The 19262-nt window shown below is 47.9% G+C and overlaps 1 protein-coding gene across 1 annotated transcript in view; it reads right to left on the reverse strand.

Annotated features, from left to right (window-relative positions):
• The window catches only part of DOCK1 (dedicator of cytokinesis 1), a 490559-nt gene that overhangs the window by 368720 nt on the left and 102577 nt on the right, over nt 1-19262 (reverse strand). Inside the window, 2 exon segments of the mRNA XM_079137291.1 lie at nt 7129-7237; nt 15062-15196. Coding sequence (XP_078993417.1) covers nt 7129-7237; nt 15062-15196 — 244 coding nt within the window.

The raw sequence follows: 19262 nt of genomic DNA on the forward strand, positions 1-19262 counted from the left end.
TGCTGAGGAAGAGTCGGAGACGGAAGGGCTTCCACAGCCTCTGCCGTTGCACTTGGGCAACTCTGGGTGGCTGCCGCGACGTGCCCTGAGCAGCAGAAACGGGCTGAGGGGATGTCAGAGAACAGCACAGCACCCACCCAGCAGCTCCAGAAGCAGGAGGTCTCCTCCCACCAGGGCAGGCTTCCCTGGGGAAGCAGCAAGAGAGGAGAGGAGGCCACGGGGTCTGCAAGGGGACCCCTCCTGGCTACATGGTGGGACCCCCTGCACACCTACAGACCAGTGAGCCCAGAATGAAAAGCTGGGAGCAACTGGAACCGAAGCTTCACCAACAGCAAGCTTCTGACCTTCTGCAGCTGCTCTTCACGGACAGGACCCTAACTCCACCTGCCAAATCAAAATAGCCCAGAAACTGGGCAACAGAGGGCAGGAGGCCCAGGTGGAGTCTGCCATCCAGGCCACACCAGCTCAGACCCTCTGCTGGTACTCAGAGCAGCCAGAATGTTCCCAGTGCCAGCACCTAAAACTCTAAGAGTGGCCAGAAACCAGTCACGTCAGCACCACCCCAAAGCTGGTGAGAGACCAGGGACCGTGGGAGTTAGAGTTGGATCTGCATCTTGACAAGACATCAGGCTACTGGCGTGTACCCTGAGGTCTGGCAAGTTTCAGGTTTACAGCGCCCATGTGTCACACTGACCACAGGCACCTCGCGTAGGGCCCGCCACCTCAGACCTGGGTGCCATTAACGCCCATGCTGACTTCTGTGTGGGAATCTGTGTCCCCTGAAAGGACACATGCAAGTCTTCACCGTGGAACCTGTGAATGTGGCCTTATTTGGAAATAGTCTTTTTACGGAAGGTCAAGAGAGCAGGAGGTCACACTGGAGCGGATTAGGCCCTATATTCCACAGGACTGGTGTCCCTACAAAAGAGGAGAAAAGATGCCAGACAGAGACCAATGGCAAGGCCAGGGGAAATGGGGCGGAGCCTGCATGATGCACCTGCGAGCCAAGGAAGAGGCAGCCTCCCTGGGAGGCGCAGGAGGAGCAGCCCAGCCGACAGCTTCACTTGCACTTTCTCATTCCCAGAGCCTGCTGTTGTAAGCTGTTTTACTTCCACGGTCCCAGGAGACTAGCACAACTTGCAGGTTGGCTGGTCCCTTCAGCTCCTGGACTCCGGGATCTCCTCCCCAGATGGCAGGCCACTGGCGACTCTCCACCCAGTGCAAACTTTCCTGAGCTATCAGCCTTGGCTGACCCAAAATCCACGAGTCCATCTCCTGCCAGAGTAATTTCACCTATGAAGTCCCATCCAAACCACCAGATCCTTGCCCAGGTGAAAGAGGAGGTGAAGGGAGCAGGGTCGAGGAAGCCTGAAGCCTAAGGGTGCCCTGACACCTCAAGCCGCTGGCTGGTCTGCAGTGGGCCATCAGCTCCCTGGCTAGTCCCTCCTCACCCGGATTCAGTCACCAGGGCTCAAGCTCCCTCCTTAGCATGGCCAGCAGCTCTGGGCCAGAAATGCAGGTCACAAAAGCAGGCGCTTAGAGAGGACACCGGCCTCACCACGCAACACGCAGAGAGCAGCTCAGTCCCAGGAAGCACAGGGCCAAGGGGAGCAGGACAGAACCAGAGGGCTGACGGAAACCATGGCCCAGCCTCGTGTTGGACACCAGGGACCCGAGAATGGCACCAAATCACCATCTCAGGGGAGTCCCAGAGCATGGGCGTGACCTTTGCAGGACCTCAGAGCACGAGGAGATGCCTTCCAGCAAACCAGGCGGGACACACCTTGCCAAACACAGAGGGGTCAAGACAAGGAGGGTCACAGAAGTGCGGTTCACAAAAATGAGAAGGAGAAACCATCCAAGAGGTCCAAAATAGGAAGTTGGTTGTATAAATCATGACTCGGCCCCAGGTGACAGGTGACCTTAAACATACAGATGAAGGGAGAACACATCCAGAAGAAAGTGAAGTTTAAAAGCGTGTGGTGTACTCACAGCAACATACACTGTACGTACTGACATGCCCATACCCTGGGCTCTACATCTGCAGATACGACCAACTGCAGATAGAAAATGTTTTTTTTTAAAAAATGTTTACATTGAATATAAACAATTTTTTTCTCATTATTTCCTAAAAAATAAGAATAACAACTATTAACATAGCATTCACACTGCATTAGACTTTATAAGTAATCCAGGGATTAAAGTATAATATAGGAGGGGGTGTGTCATGTGCAAATACTATGTCATTTTATTTATTTGTTTGTTTGTTTTGCATGCTGGGAATCAAACCCAGGGCCTCACGTAGGCCAGGCAAGTGCTCTACCACTGAGCTACAGCCCAGCACTACTATGCCGTTTTCTATAAGGAACATGAGCATCTTTGGGTTTGGGAATCTGTGGAGGGCCTCAGAACCAGTTCCCATGGATGCTGAGGGTCACTTCTGTATACACACGTGTGAATATTCATTCATAGAAGTGGACATATGTGCAAGACACTAAATGAGGAGAAGAGCAGCAACTACAAGGGCGACATGGTCCATGCTTCCTCCTCGTATCAATCAACCCGCACATGAAAAGGAAAGCCGTGGGCCTTGAAGGAGGGGCAGGGGGAGCAGCTCCGGCTGCCAGGTTGGAGTCACCGAGAGAAGTCTCATTTCCTCCACAAGGAAATCCTGCTGTCTCTCAAGGTTATTTGTCATCAACCCTAGTACCTTCTCACTATTTTTCCTGAGGACAATAAAGTTCTAAACTTACAATATGTAAGAAGCAACATGGAGCTCAGATGCTGGCTTAGAAATAGGGAAAAAACAGCAAAAACATCACCTAAGGAAGAATTTGGGGCAAAATGTAAGGTCAGCAAGTACAGCTAATTCAAGTCAGAGGAAATTAAAACTGTACCTCTCCGAGGGCAAAACTCACCCATCAACTGTATTTACTGAGATTACAAAACAGCTTATTTCCAACACAGCTCCTTTCTAAGAAGGCCAGATGGAAGCGGCACCATGAGGTGGTTAGAATGGAAGCGAAAGGGGGCTGCTCCCCAGGGACAGTTGCCCTCGCCCGTCTGTGTGCCAACCTCAGCTTGGGGGGCCTCAAATTCAATTAATCTTCGCCCCAGTCCAATCCACATGCCTGAGCACCAGGGGCCTGGGGCTCTACAAGACAATGGAAGAAGTGCAGAAAACTAATAAGAATATTTTCATAATAAACTGCACAGGAGAGACAGGGGAAGAGCCTGAAGACTAGTAACAGGCATGGGTTCTCAAACGTGGGCTGAAATCCATTAGCCATTCATAAAATGTGCTCTCTGTTAACCAGCAATATTCCTAGTGCAAACCATTAGTGTAGAGCAGACTAAAGGAGACAGCAATAGAAAATACCAGAATGTATACGGGCAGGGCTTTCCATGAACAATTTTCAGCAACACAGACAATATGCACACATGTGTGCTCATGCATAACAAGCACATATCCAACACTCACACTCATATCACACGTGTGTGAGCACATATAAACATGCCCAGGCACACATACACAGTCCTGATTAATAGGCATGTCACGTACACATCTGTGCACACAGAACATAGCCATGCATGTACTCATACATAGACTCACATAAACACAACATTCTCACACTCACATGCCACATGTATGCATATGGGCACACATGTAAGCACACATTTATACACATAGATACACACTCACACACACCCAACACACACATGCACTCACAGACACATATACCATAAGTAAAAATCCATTTCTTATCATGGCTCATGTCATTTTTCTTTTTACCAAAAAATTCTGGAATTCTTAGCCCCAGACAAAGCAATGGAATATGGTTGGGCATGGTATGGGACAGTCGTTCCAGGATCATTCCAGAAAGAAGGTAGAAATACTTGTGGAACTGAATTAAAATGTCAAACTCTGCGGTAACCCTAATTGCAAGACCCCAAATGCCTTGATCTAGCATAGCAACCATGAATGGTCAAGAAGAGACCACCTGTTGCCACACAGCAGGGCCACCACCCAGGTCTACTCCTCCAAGAAAACTCGAAGCCCAGTCCCACCGGCACCCTCCTCCATTCGCAACTCACGCGACCTTCCTGGCACACCATCGGAGCTTCTTCCCTGCTCTATGTACCTGCAGAGAAAGCCCAGGCAGGTGGGAGCTCCACAGGAGCAGGGAGGCCCTGCCTTGTTCCAGCCCTAGTCACGATGTGGACCAAAGAACGGGCCGTTTCCCAACACCAGAGAAGAGCTGGAGCAGAGCCCCACGGTTCCGAAGAGCAGGCCGGGGAAGACCTCGGCACAGGGGGCTGGCTCTGGGCGAAGGGATGGACTTCTCTTCTGCAGAGGGAAGTAAGGGGGCCAGGAGGCACTGGCGAGAGCGGAGCGACCTTCCAGTGTGGCAGAAAAAGCAGCACCATCCACTGACCCTGAGGAGCTTCTAGAAACCACTGCTGAAGTAAACGCAGTACAAACTCGAGGAAGGAGCACGTGAGACTGCAGGGCACCCTGGAAGCCCTGGTGACGCCTCCAAAACCTGAACTCAATCACCATATGACCCAGCGACTCTGCTGCTGGGTGTGTGCACCAGAGAAGGGAAGCCGGGGCCTCCGAGGGGTTTGTAGCCCAGGTTACAGGGCGTTGCTCACCACGGTCATGCCCTGGAAGTGGCCCAGGCGTCCACAGACCGGAACGCCATCTGTCCACACAGAGAAACTCCACCAGCCTTCACGGAGCAGGAGACTGACCCAAGCCACAACTGGGGCCAACGCCGACGGCCTTCCTCTCGGTGACACAAGCCAGCAGTGGGACAAGGCTCCAGGCTCACCGCACACAAGCACACACGAGGGCAGTCAGACGCAGAGGCAGTCAGAGGGCGCCTTCCGGGGCCAAAGCACATGGCGGGCCTTGGTCTTTGATGGGTGTGGGGTTTCAAGCGGGGCCATGAGAGGACCATGAAGCAGAGGGCCACTGTTACAGAACAGTGAACACAGCGAGCGCCACTGAGCCGTGCACTTGGAATGGGACATTCACACCACGTCACTGCAGTAAAAATGTGTTTCGAAAGGGTTTGGCTATAGCCCTGAGGTGGGGGCTTTAAATGAGGGGCAGTGAAGGGCACATGGCTGATCCTGTCTCCAGAAACACCCGAATACCCCAGGGTGGGACCTGGAAGCAAAGGTGACCTGGGGCAGCCACCACGTGGAGGAAGTAAGGGCAACAGGGTCCATGTGCCCTGTGGCCCGCTCCACGCGCCCTGTGGCCTCCTCCACGTGTGAGTCTCCCACATAATTTGACGATTCTCGTAAAGACCTTCACCAAGTCAGAGGAAAAAGACAATGTTGCAAACTCACATTTAAGGCCAAGTTTGTCTTGCAGCAAGGGAGTGTGGGAAACGCCTGTGCCCTCCCGTCCCTAGGCGCGAACCCTGGGGCTGACCCCAACCCGTGACTTGGCTGTGAGCAGTGGGCTGTTCTAAGAAGGTCACTCCAGGGTGCTGGCTCTACAGTCAGAAAACCCCGTTCAGGTCACCCAGAGCAAGGTCACAAAGACGAGAGGGCACACCAACGTCCAGGTCACAGACGAGGGAGGCGGCAGGGCCCCCGAATCAAAGCAGCCCAAAGGGCCACCCTCTGGGAAACAATGACCCCAGGAACTGCCACAGTCTGGAGAACACCTCTGTAGGCAAAGTGACTCACAACAGTCTTCACGTGTCAACATCGCAAAACCCAGCCTCAAAATGACACAAAACCAGGGTTCCACAAAGGGAGCCCTTGATCTCCAACGTTGAAGGAACAACTATTGTGAAATAATCCGATACAAATGAACAGGGAGGGGGCAACCTATCAACAAAACCCATGCGTCTGTCCTGTAGACCTGAGACCTGCATCGAGGCACACACGTTGGCAATCCCCGGCATCTTACAACAAAACTCCCAGCGAAGGAAATTCTTCCTGTCTCCACTCACTAAAACGACCTGACTTCCAGGGAGGCAGGAAGACACAAGTCAAGCCCAATCAAATATAATAATGTGAGAATATATTTAGCAATCTAAAATTACTTCTGGGCACGAAACTTCCTGTAATTTTTATCTATTCTTACCTGGCATGTGTCTGTTTTGCTAAAATGGCACTAGACCCAGTGGTAAATGTACCAAGCACATGGCTAATTTTAACCCTGGAACAATAAGGAAGCTGTAAGCAATACTGAGTAGCCAAAATAACTAACCTAAAACTTTAAGATACACACCACATGGCTTTTTCCACAGATCACCAATTTTTAGAGCAAACTCTTGTAAAGATGAATGACTCAGGGAGAAGTCCGCCCGGGAGGCAAGGGGACGTGAGACCGTATTCCTGCTGTTCAGCGGGTTCCCTTGGTGACAGAGCCAGGAGAGGATCTGAACACACAGCGTCTGTTGCAGAGAGCAGGGCAAAACCAGGAAGCTGGGAAGGACTCGCCCAGGACATTCCTAAGACGACAGGCCTGGGGATGTTTTCCAAAATCATACATGAAAAGAACATCACAAGAGAAAAGGAAGAAAGGAGGCGGCCACACAGCTCGGTGGAGGGTGCGCCACCGTGAACCACCAGGATTCTCCTTCGCTGAGGGAGTCACCGCAGGCTGCCAGCTGTGGATGCACAGTCCTGCTGGGATGTCAGCCCCTGAATGTCGCCCAGCTGGGAGGCCCAGCGGCCAGGGTGGGGGCTGCTCCCCGGGCTCTCCCGGCACCTCCCCACTGGAGGTCCTGGAGGACCGCAGCCCCGCCACAGCGGAAGCCATCCTTGTCCCACAGGACAGCAGGGCCAGCACAGGAGGCGACGAGGGAGGCAGACAGCGACGGCGGGCGAATCCCTCGCGGTGCAGGCGAGGACCCCGGAGCCCAGCTGAAACCAGACTCCCAGCCGCACTGACCAGTCAGAGCTCACACACTGCCATCCACTGCCCATGTCCACCGAGTACATTCAGAAGGTCCTCCCACCCAGGAGAGGGGGACACACCAGGGAGAAGGAGCACCGCACTGCGGCTACAGGATGAGCACGTTCAGACCCGCGTGACCCCCAGGCGGTTCAGGTTCGGGACCCCGTCCTCCGCGTCCTCCCGAGGGCGGTGGCGCCTACCTTCACCCTGACCGTCTGGTCGGATGTGCTGCTCATCATGTCATTGATGGAGCGGAAGAGCTGCAGCAAGGACTCCACGAAGTCAGCCTCGCCCTTGTCCTCGTACAGTCTGCAACAAAGTACATGGGACGGTGGGGCAGACGCGGGCGCTGACCCTGCCTCCGCAGCCCAATGGTGCGCAAGAGGGAGGCTGCCCGCCAGCAGGCAGGCCTGCACATGCTGCTGTTCCCATCCCACCTGGGACATTTCATCCACCCGAAAAACAGACAATAGGGGAAGGGGGAGGCAGGGGGCCGGGGAAGGCGGGAAGGAGGCGGGAGGGAACAGGAAGAACTCGCTGTACCCCACCCCACAGACCTCCCCAGCAGACTGGTGTTTTCCTTGGGCATCTCTGAACCCATAATGCTATATAATTCACAATCACGAAGACACTTAATAGGCTAAATTTAACATGATCTTATAACCATTTGAAAAATGACCCAACAATTCATTCAAAATGACTTCATTCATTCATCTTAAGAGTCGAAGTTCACTGGAAATTTTTCAAGTGCGGCAGCGCATTCGATAAATTGATAAGGAAGTTGTACCCTGGTAACGTGGAGGCTGATATATGATACTAATTGTAAATAGCTTTGTCTATAAATTATTTATTAGCAGTTACTCCAAGTTGCTATGTTACTAAAAAGTAACGCATTTGCATTTTAAAACGTGGCAACTCTGATGTTTTATTAATACAGACTAGTTTTTCTGCCTAATTAAAAGTATACTCTACCTGAAAACTTGTGTACAATGGAAAATTCTGTGAACTAAGTGATGATTAATTACCCTAGAGGTGATCTTACATTTAAATGAGTTCCATTGTAAAGAATTCCGTGTGAAATGGGAAATTGCAACCTTGTGTATCTGTTTTGTAAATAAAATTTCCAAATAGATGTTTGCTTAAATGTTGTACCAAACAATTAAAATTATGGAGTCAAGAACTTCCACTTGCAGGTGGCAGGGAAGCATTTGGCAGACTGGCACCAACACTGGGTGAGGCTTCAAGCCTGCAGTCTTCCCCCACCCAGGTACGTTTGCCACTTTCAGGGGCCACATGGGGTGTGAGGCTAAAAACCACAATGAAACTTCTACAAGAAGAGTAGAATTATTTTCAGTCCTCAGAGAAAATAACTTGAGCTTGGAAAATGCTAGCATGGGAGGCCCAAGATAATGGCAGACTCTAGGGTAAAACACAAAAGAACCTGAGCAAACGAAATGCAGACGGAAGCTGGCCAAGGCTACCCTAGAGCCATGCGGAGGACAGTGTGCAGAGCTGGGTGCTCGGCCCACATCCAGTCCAGAAAAGGGAAGGATGACTGGCCTCTGGAAGATCACACCACCTGCAGCTTTACCTGCTGCCAAAGGAAGTCATCCAATGCAGCAAAGACCAGACCACATGGCCACATCAAAGAAAGAAAGAACCACAGGTGATGGAAGACCCATAGTCAGCTAACGAGAGCATCAAGCTCACTGCAATTAGCATAGTTTATAACAGAGAAAAGAAAAAGATGAAATCATGGAAAATAGGAAGACGGCATAACAGAAGGGAAGACGTTTTAGTAGAAAAGTGAATCTGTGAAAAAGACCAGTGGAGGGCTGGGGCTGTGGCTCAGTGGTAGAAGCACTTGCCGGGCATGCGTGAGGCCCTGGATAAAGCACCATGTAAAAAATGAATGAATAAAATAAAGGTATTATGTACATCTATAACTAAAAAAATTTAGATAAAATTAAAAAGTGGGAATTCTAGAAGAAAAGTATAATATCTAAAATCAAGAACATAGCATATGCATCAGCCAAAAAGTAGACAAAGCAAGAGACAAAATTAGTGAAGTGGAAGACAATTCACAGGAAAAATAACCACACAGAAGGACAGGGGAAGAAACTCCTGAGAAGAGGCTGGAAAACAAAGGTGCAAGGAAAATGGATGGAGCAGTCACAGAGCCATGGTCAGGAGACAAGGGGCAGAGACCAGGCAGACCACCAGGACAATGGGTGGGGACACAAGTTCCTAAAACCAATGAAGACCTTGATCCAAAGGTTCAAACGTCCAGTAGGGGATACATTTGAAGCAAAGCATTCCCATCGTCCCACAGTGAGGGCAAAAACCACAGAGACAAATGGGGACAGCAGCTGGAGACGAAGAAACCAACAGTGAGTCCACAGCTGACCTCTCACCATCAACAGCAGAAACCCAGGAGAACAGGCCAGCACCTGGAGGTCAGGAACAGCGGCCGTCCTAGACGTCCACGCCAGGCGGACATAGCCTTGGTCAGACACAGGATGAGATGAACAGGCTCCATGCATACAAAGCCTAAGGCTGACTTCTGCTAAGGGAAAGCCCACAGGGGGTTCTTCTGGCAGAAGGAAAGTGACCCAAGAGGGACACGTGGAAATGAAGGCTGGAAAGCCATCATAAATATAAAACACCCACGAATGACGACTGCACAAAATAGTAACTTCTGATGGCATCTAAAGACGCAGATTTAAAATGCATGATAACATCAACACCAAAGAGAGGAGGGAGTCAGTGGAGTTGGGAGGCGTTTTCCAGCTCTGTGGAGCATCAGCACGGAGGGAGGGGGATGGCGGCAATGTGAGTGAGGCGCTCTCTGGAGAGGCACGATTCTCCGGCAATCACCAAGAGGCTGGCGGAGGAAGGCTTGCTAAAGGTGGAGAGAGCAGAAAGTGGGACAGAGAAGAGCCAAGTCTGATTGGTACTGACGAAGGCAAAGAAAAGGAGAAAGGGGGTGTAACGAGGATGCATAAAAGACCAGGCCGTAGCTACAGACCTGTGGAATAAAAAGAAAAAATCAAAACAGGGTCATTGTGTCCCTCCTCTCAAGACCAAGTAAGTGCAGCTGGCAGGCTGTACAGGAGGGTTTTTCTGCAGGCTGCCTGACAGGAACTGCCAGGAAAGGCTGCCAGGGCTGCATGCTTACCCTGGGCCACCACAGCCTGGTACGGGGGGCTTCTACCCAGATGCTGTGGTCCAACCCCAGACCCACACTGGCCTGCTGTTAATCACCATGACCAAGGAGCACATTTCCAAAGTCTAACGTAACCCTCCTCGTATCTGTCCTTACCAACCCCAACCTCTTTGAAGTCCAAGGCCAAAATGGCAGGCATGTCCCCATGATAACACTCTGCTGTCCTCACAGCAGGTTCAATCCCCAGGAAGTGTCCTGTGCCTTCCTGGAGAATTTCTTTCTGAATTGTTTAAATCTACCTTGACAAATGCACTATAGTATTTAATCACATTATATTTAAATGAATAAACTCATTAAAAGGATCGTCAGACCGAATGAAATGAAAATAGAGCCACGTGTTGCTTAAAAGATGCATCTCAAATATAAAGGTTCCAAAAGGCTGAAAATAGGAGTAGAGAAAAAGGTATTCTGCACAAACACTAGCCAAAAGGTAAAAAGAAACTTTTCGTGTTAAGAAGTATATCAAAAAAAAAAAAAAAAGAAGTAAGTCCATAAGAAAGACATCACAATTATGAATCTGCAGGTCTACAATAACACTGTCTCAAAATCTAGAAAGCATGATTAAAGTGTCTTCAATATATCTAACATTCTACCATGAATGTTGGTAGATAAAAATTTAATAATCAGCTTTTCTGTTGCCAACCCACACATGTGGGACACGTTAAGTGGTTAGATTGTACAATGATCCCTCTGAAGAATCTTTCTGTAATGAAAGACCACTAGGGAAGTCAAGAAGTTTACCTCTTGGTTTTATCAAATAAACCAGAGAAGAGTTGCCTGTCTGACCTCCTCTGAGGTGGAGGTAGGGCTGGCAACAAAGAACTCAGAGACTTGCAAACAAGTTAACTGATGAATAAAACCTCCTCATTGCTCTATTTTAAATAAGTATTTATTAACAAAGAATGAAAGGATCTTTATCTATTAACTAGGTTCTATTCTGTGACCTGAGGAATGATAGCAAAGAAAACAGCTCTGCACAAATGATTCCTGATCAATAACTAATTATTCACAAAGCAAGCAGCCGATGTAGACAAGGGGCCTAGCAATAGTGAGATCTAGCTGTTTGGCTCAGAAGGTCTGCTGCAGGATGGGCCTGCTTTCTGGCTTTCTGGTTAATGTGATCCACCCACACAGAAAACACAGACGAAAAAAACCAGCCAAGAAGTGCCCCCAGCAGTCGGTAATCTTGCAGTGGGTTCCCCATGAATCAAATGTCTTGGGGCCAGAGCTTGCAAACTGCTGTTCTCATTTCAAGACAAAATGAGTTTTTTAAACAAAAAGTATGGAATCACAAGCAAGAAAAATGGTAAGAGAACTATGATAAGCTTCCACATCTTCATCTCCTGAGTTTCACCTCTTTGTTCCTAGGAAGAATAATTACCGTCAATTATCCCAGAACTTAACAAAGCGCCTGCATGATATGAAAACACAGCAGACAGTTTTGCAAGAAGAAAAATAATAGACCTCAAAAGTTTGTTCCAACTGCAAAAAGAAAAACACACTTGTCAATTCCAGCTGTGAGCACAATTGTTTTTCTCCCAAGGTAATAAATGTGTTGCAGGTAAGAAAATGAGAGCCCTGGTTTGTTTTCTTCCCCGCCTCTGAAAACGCCCCACAAGAGACCTGCTTAGGGCTTGTTATAATCAAAGTTCTAGACAACCGTGCGGGACACTGGACGGCGGATTCCTCCAGCGGCCTGCTCAGAATCAAGTATGATGGCATCTGCAATCGGGCCCTTGATGTCACAGATGAAAGTTGTGGAAGGACAGCAGGGAGCTGGCGAGAGCAGGGCAGCAGGGGAGAGAGAGAGACGAAGACACTGGCCCTGGAGCCCACGATTCTAAGGTCATTCGTTTTTCATCCCATAAAATCTGTAAGATACTAAAACATCTGACATAAGAAAGCTACTCATTGCACCCACACGTTGGGCTACACTGCCCTCGATGTTCTAAAGGGGTGAGGTAGGGGGCCAAGATTCACATTCAAAAACACCAGGAGGGAAAAATAAAAGAGCCTTGAAAGTGCTAAAGTCTGGGCCAGAGACCAGACTCACAAGCTCATTCTGCATTTAGAAAGATGGGAGGAAGCCAGGAGGGAGGGGAGGAGGAAGGAGGAGGAAAGAGAAAGCAAAGGCCAGGAGGACCAGCAGGGCCCCATGCTCCCTGGGCCCTGGCCAGAAAGGGTCTGGGAGGCTGAGGAGGCCCCACCATCCTTCAGAGACACTGCCACTGTTCGTGTCCTGGACAACCTCAGCTCTTCAGACAAGTAAGTTATTGCAGCAAATAAACTCAGTTTGGCACCAGGCTGGCTCCTGCTGGGACCTAGCTGGGACAAAGGCAGGTGGAGGGATACACAGAGCTTCCTGGGTCGTGGGCAGAGGTCAGCTAAGTCTTCCACTCCATTTCTACAAGAGCCAGTCACACTGAACAACTGTGGGTCATGTGGGGACTCGATCATCTAAAATCAAAGGGGAGCTGCTGACAGGGGCCCCAGAGACTGACCCACAAACTAACTAGACTCCACCAAACCTGCTAATTCTAGTGACCCGCGGTGAGGGAGATTCCAGCTCCGGGGCGACAGACCTTCTGGGTGGCAGCTGCCCCACACACTGTACACTTCTCCAGAAACTGATTTGGGTGAAAGCATCAACAAACCCATTGAGAAGACCCTTCCTGTTCAGCTAGGGTGGTCAAGGGACAGCTCTGCCACTGGGAGGGAGCACACGGCATGCAGAGGGAGGGAGGAGCCCTTCACGAGGAGAGGGGCTGGCACGGCTGCCCCTGCCTCGGCATCCCCCCTGCTTCCCGCAGTACAGACCTGACGTCAGGAGGACAGCAGCCACTCAGGGACCATGAGATAAAGAGACAGACCCTCAGGATGGTGGGGAAGAAAGAAAACAGGAGCGGGAAAATGAGACCCCACACCATCCAAGTTGTGTGGGAAAAACAAATCGGATCTCATCTGGCAAAGCCACATATGCTGGGTTTCCTTGCTGTGTGCGGCCAATCACACTGCTAACCACCACAAGACGGGAAAGCTCAATGACTTTTATGGACCAGGGTTCAAAGAGCTCATGCCATTTGTATTTTGAAACTGAAACAGACTGAGGAGAAAAACAGAGACGTGATTTATTACTGGTCCACCGGGGTGACCTCTATCTTTTCTAGAGCAGCATTGCTGTGTAAAAGATTTGAGCATTTTCCAGGACAACACAAAACACTGGACATCAACACACATTTCTTTTAACTACAAATCTCTGAAGGAACAGGAAAATCCTGGTGTGTCTGGAAACATACATCATCAAACCCCAGACTCAACATCGGGTGGATCACAAATTGCACAAGGTTAAAATTTTTCAAATAAAACATGAGAAAATTCCCATGACCCAACTGTTGCTTTCTTTCAAGTTCATCCTTCTGCTTCAGCACAAATTTTGATTTAGAGTAACCAGAGGTTTAAAATTCCTAGTAGAAAACACAAAAGCAAGACAGAGGGGTCCAAGAAGTTCATTTTCGTAGAATTAAATTCACTGCAATGAAATCAGACAAAACATGGGAAAACCCAGGCTAGACGGCCTCGAACTCTTCACCCCTACCAGTGAGAAAATTGCTGATGGCTTAGACCCTTGCATAAAAGAAAGCGTTGGTCCACAGGAAGGGTCACACCCACGACAGCTCACAAAGTAAAGGAGCCTCTGCAGCAGATCTTAGTCAAGGAAAGCCTGATGCTGCCCAGCCTTGGGTCTTTCCACACAGCAATGGCGCCCTGTCCTCTGGCTGGGCCCCCTACCACTCTTTGTGACTGCTATCTGTCTACACACAGTCAGTAATGGACTGCGGCGGCTTTAGCTCGTGTGGCATAGCTAAGAAGGGTTTTGCATTCTTTCCTTTTCTCCTGGGCACATCTGCTTCAGGCAACGGAATCTGTGAGGAGGAAAGAGGAAGTGTGAACGTGGTACCACTGCAACCACGTCTTCGCTCGTAAGGATCCTCAGAGCCGTGCTCTTGAAAGGCCGCGGTGTTCTCCGACTCGGAGGATGTGGACCCGCGAGGCCATCTTTGTGTGCAGAACACACTTCAGGACAAACCTGAAGCAGAATGACCAATGTCCCCCAATGACCCAGCTCCCGGCAGGCCACCCCCAAAACAGCCCTGGGAGCAAGTCCACTGCAACGCCCCACGCTCACACCAGCCTGTCCACGTCTCTTCCGTCCTAGGGTGCAGTGTGCCTGGGGGCCGACAGAACGCACCCTCACTTTAGCACCGTTCTTCATAAAGATCAATGTGTAAAGTAGGAACACCACACAGTCATGACGTCCTAAATAACCCCCCCTCCTTCACAGCTCAAAACCAAACCCCGAGTCCCCCAGACAATCCAGACACGTGGCTAAGCGGAAGCCCTGGAGCATCCTCCACTGCCTGTGGAGGAGCATCTCCCTGGACACCAAGCATTATTCTGGCTGAAGGAGGGGCAGCAGGAAGCCCCAGGGTCTCCCCAAGTGAGGCGATTTAACTTGATTCTGGCTTTTTCTTGATGCCGCTTGTTTCACTTTCACCTGGCCTTCTGGGGCTGTTAGCTATATGAAGATACACGGAAAAGAAGTGGCAGCCCTTGGTCAGCACCCAGCAGCACGTGGGGAGCATCACAAATGCCTCCAGCAGGCAGCGATGGCCACCAGGCAGGCTGCCCAGACCCCAGCGGCCGCCTGGCCAGCTCCAGATGACTGCACAGGAGCACGGTCCGCGTGGGCGGCCCCACTCAGGCGCCCCCACTCAGGCGCCCACCTCCAGGGCTCTGCTGTACTAAGAGCGAGGGGAGGAGGAGGGGAGGAAAGACCAGGGGAGAGAGGAGAGGAGGGGACCAGAACAGAGGCAGGAGGCCCCTCTGAAGGGCCTGGGGATACCCACTGGTTGAACAGGATCCGGGAGCGCACGATGAACTTGAAGATGTACTCCAGCGCTTTCATGGCCTTGTACAGCTGGTCATTCACTCCTGGCTTGTCGGCACTGTCCACGTAGTTCCGCAAAACCTTGGTCAGCTTCCTAGCCACAAGGGAAACGTCAGGGATAAGTCTGGAAAACTGACACATCTTAATTCTTTTTTGTTTTTTTTTTTTTAGTTTTATTTTAGGTGTTGATAGACCTTTATTTTATTCATTTACTTATAAGCAATGCTGAGAATCAAACCCAGTTCCTCACACACGCGAGGCAAGCGCTCTACCACTGAGCCACCACTCCAGCCCCACATCTTAATTCTTAACTGCTATTTTTATTTTGGTTTCCTCTGATCAGTATATGCTTACTCACAGCAAGTTCCCTAATCAGGTGAGGCAATGCGAAATGTCTCTCGGGGACGTAGGTCTAAGCATTTAATAAGCGCCCCTGGCCTCAAGCTGTGGTTCTAAGCCTGGTAAGTGTTGTCTAACTTAATCTTCAGGTGACACAGTGAAACAGTGCTACTCTTCTGCAGATGAGGAAGCCAAGGCTAAACAACAAACCAAGAAGATTTTCACTACAGCCGAACAGCCACAAATTTTTTTCCAAAAAGATATTATATCAGTAAGGTCTGGAACTAACCCCCCGTGTTGGCTCTCTCAATGCATGCCGAGGAACTGTGCCTTTCATAATGGGTAAGTATAATTGGGGGTATGTCACCACCATAAAAATGGCACGATTAACAGTATTAGTTACTAGAAATCAACTCGGCCACCTCTCCTCATTTTCACAGATTTTCTAAAATCAGAGTTCTTACGTTGAAAATAAAGGCTTAGAAGCCAAACTTCAAATAGGAAAGAAACACTATTCAATTTTTAATTGATTATCTAAGATTCATATTACAAAGGTAAAAACAATATATGAAAAGAGCACAGGTGGATATGTGAATTTGTATAGGTGGACAATGTTTAACATTATTTAATAACAGAATTCCCACAATACTATTAGCTTTAAAAGCATACTGACTATACTTCTCATAGTCCAGGTATTTAAAACTTGTGAGCTGAAAATAACCCCTAACATGAAAACATTAAGAACCTACTTTTAATAATGTTTAGACAATTTACAGCCCCCAAAAATATCAGAATTATTTTTACGTTTTCTATCTCACCACCGATATTAGAGAAAATTGATAGAAATAAATTATGTATTGGAAATTTGGCTGTAATTCATAGCTTCATAAATTAAGTATTTAATTCATACATAGTTCTTTAAAGTTTCTGAGTAAAAACAAAGGAAAAAGCATTAATTTTTTTCCCATTTGGCTCTATTTCAGAAAAGTAGAAAGTTCAAATGACAACAGATTTAGTCAAAACTTCAAGATATGTAAGAAGGTTAATTTAAGCAAGGAAAAGTTGAAAAATATATTTTTAAAAGTAATCAACTTTATTAATAAAATGAATAAATGGATATTAAGATAACAAGATAAGGCTGGGGAGTAGCCACCTGGTAGAGCATCAGGCAACCATGTGCCAGACCCTGCAGCATCTAAACAATGCTAAGTATGTAAATAATATAAAAAGAAGTAAAGCTTTGCCCGGGACAGACAAGACGTGGGGAAGCCATATCGCTGACAGCAGAATAAAAGGGGGCAGTTTTAGAGGGAAAACTGATAACGTGTAACCCAATCTCTATCAGCAACATCTATTTCAATTGAAAACATTCAAATCTTTTGACATCAGCAATTGCTAGCAATCTGCCCTACCAGAGCAATTACCAGCATACTAAATGATGCTCACTGCAGCCTTGTCTATAAAACCACATAAACGAGGCACATGTCTATCATTTGAAGACTGCTTAAGTAAATTATGATAGAGCCCTACGATGGATATTTCACAGCTGTTAAACACAGATGTTGGGGGTGGAGGGGGAAACTCCATCATTTCTACCGTGGGAAAGGACAGTTACATGGCCATGCTGCTAAAAGAAAACAAGGCACGAGACAGTCTATTGTGGGTCCATCCTGTATTCTGCATTCTCTTCCACTGACATTTTCGTCCATTTTTATGCTAATACCACATGATTTGGTTTCCTGCAAATAGTAAGTCTTGAAATCAGGTTCATTTTCTGAAACTTTATTTGGGTAGTCTAGACATTCTGCATATGCACATAAATTTTGAAATCGGTTAACCAATTTTTCACTAAAGCATATGAGAATTTTGAATGGGATTGTGGTGAAATGACAGATTAATTGGGAAAAATGAACATTCAAGCAAGGTTTTTTTCAATCTATGAACATGGTATGTACCTCTACTTAGTTCCTTTTAGAATTTTCTAGATAATATTTTACAATTTGCAGGGGCAGAGGTATCACCCATCTATTGCTAAATTTGTTCTTTGGTATCTGATTATTTTTTCAAAAATACAGTAAATAGTACAACACTTTTAATTTCATCTCCCAATTATTTGTATGCACAAAACTGATTATGCTTTTTTGGTTGTTTTATTTTGGAATATGTAACTTGGCATTTTTTAATTAATAAAAAATCATAACACTTATGGAATACAATGTGATATGTTGGCCTATGTTTACCCTGTGGAACCATTACACTAAGTTTTGAATCTCAGCTTCTTTAAGCTTACTTACTAGTTCTACCAGTCATTACTCTGTTTGGTCTGAGACTTACCTCACACAGGATTCTCTCTGCGCAAGATCACACTGTGTGAGGACGCAGTTCCATTGCTGTTTTCCCTTCTTGGCTAGTTTTCCTGCTTCATTGCACAGTCCCTTCATCCCGTCAAACAGACACAGAAAGAACTGACATCCTGCTCTGTTCCTAAACTTAAGAGAAAAGCTTTCCAAGTAAAGCTTTCAGTATGAGGTCAGCTACAACTTCAGTCCAATTTTTGTTTGTTTTGTTTATCGGATTGAGGAATTTCCCATCCATTCCTACTTTGCTAAGAGGTTTGATCATAAATGGATGTTGAATTTCACTAAATGCATTTTCTACATGACTGAGACTTAAAGCTAAAAGCATAAAGCTACTAACATACTGTTGGTGCCAACAGAACTTCCTGCAGTGACGGGACTCTCCCACAGCTAAGCTATCCAATGTGGCTGCCACTCACCAAATTTGGCAATAGGGCACTCGAAATGGACCTACTGCAATCAAGAAAATGAATTTTCAATTTAGTTTTATTTAAGTAGCTCCATGAACCCAGTGCCGTGACACTGGACAATGCAGGTACTGACATTACCTTTGGTCAGGCAAAGACTTTCTAGTCATGGAGCTGAAATCCATGACTGTCTTTTAAAATGATAAATCGAGTTTCAAAAACAATTACAAATGTCTGCTCATCAAAAGTCTACATTAGGGAAAAGGATAAGCAAAGCACAGGCAGAGGAAAAGCGTTCAGAATTCATGTCTGACATTCTGTCCGTCCCTGCCTCTGTGTGCATGTGTGTGTAGAGGTATCCTACAAATCAGTACTAAAAAGATAAGCAAAAGAATCAAAAGTGAAAAGGTGATTGGGATAATCAGTTCACAAATAGCAAATAAAAAATAAATAGGTACTAAATATCTTCAGTCATCAGGTAACCAATAATGAAGACCACAGTGATAGCTGTTTGCCCCATTACAAGGGCTCTAAATTAAGTCAGCCAAAACGAAATACTGATGAGGATACACGGTACCTGGAATGTTCACGGACTGTCGGGGATACAAGTGGCACAGCCGTTGTGGAGAACCCAGGGCAACTCCTGGCAGAGTAGACCACACAGTACCGTGGCTCCAGCTATCCTGATCTAAGTGCACACCCAGGGGAATGAAAAAGATGTACACAAAGAGTAGACAAGACCATTCACAGGAGCTTTATAAGCAAAATCTAGACAGACTGCACTCATCCATCCACAGGCGAAGGGACACTCGGTCTGGTGGAGGACCCACACAGGCCACACAGCGACCAGAAAAGCAGAGTCGGACAATGGGGTGTAAGGCAATGGAGGGGCCTCCGGAGCCCATGCCGAAGGAAGAGGCCAGCCACAGGGAGCCACGCCACCACCAACCAGAGCCCAAGAGCAGGTGGAACAAACACATGGATCAGAAATCAGGAAGGACCTGCTTCTCAGGGGTGGGACGGACTCAGAGGCGAGGCAAGGTGAGAGAGCTTGTCT

Source organism: Sciurus vulgaris, assembly GCF_902686455.1.
Source record: "Sciurus vulgaris genome assembly, chromosome: 4".
NCBI classification, from domain to species: Eukaryota; Metazoa; Chordata; class Mammalia; order Rodentia; family Sciuridae; genus Sciurus; species Sciurus vulgaris.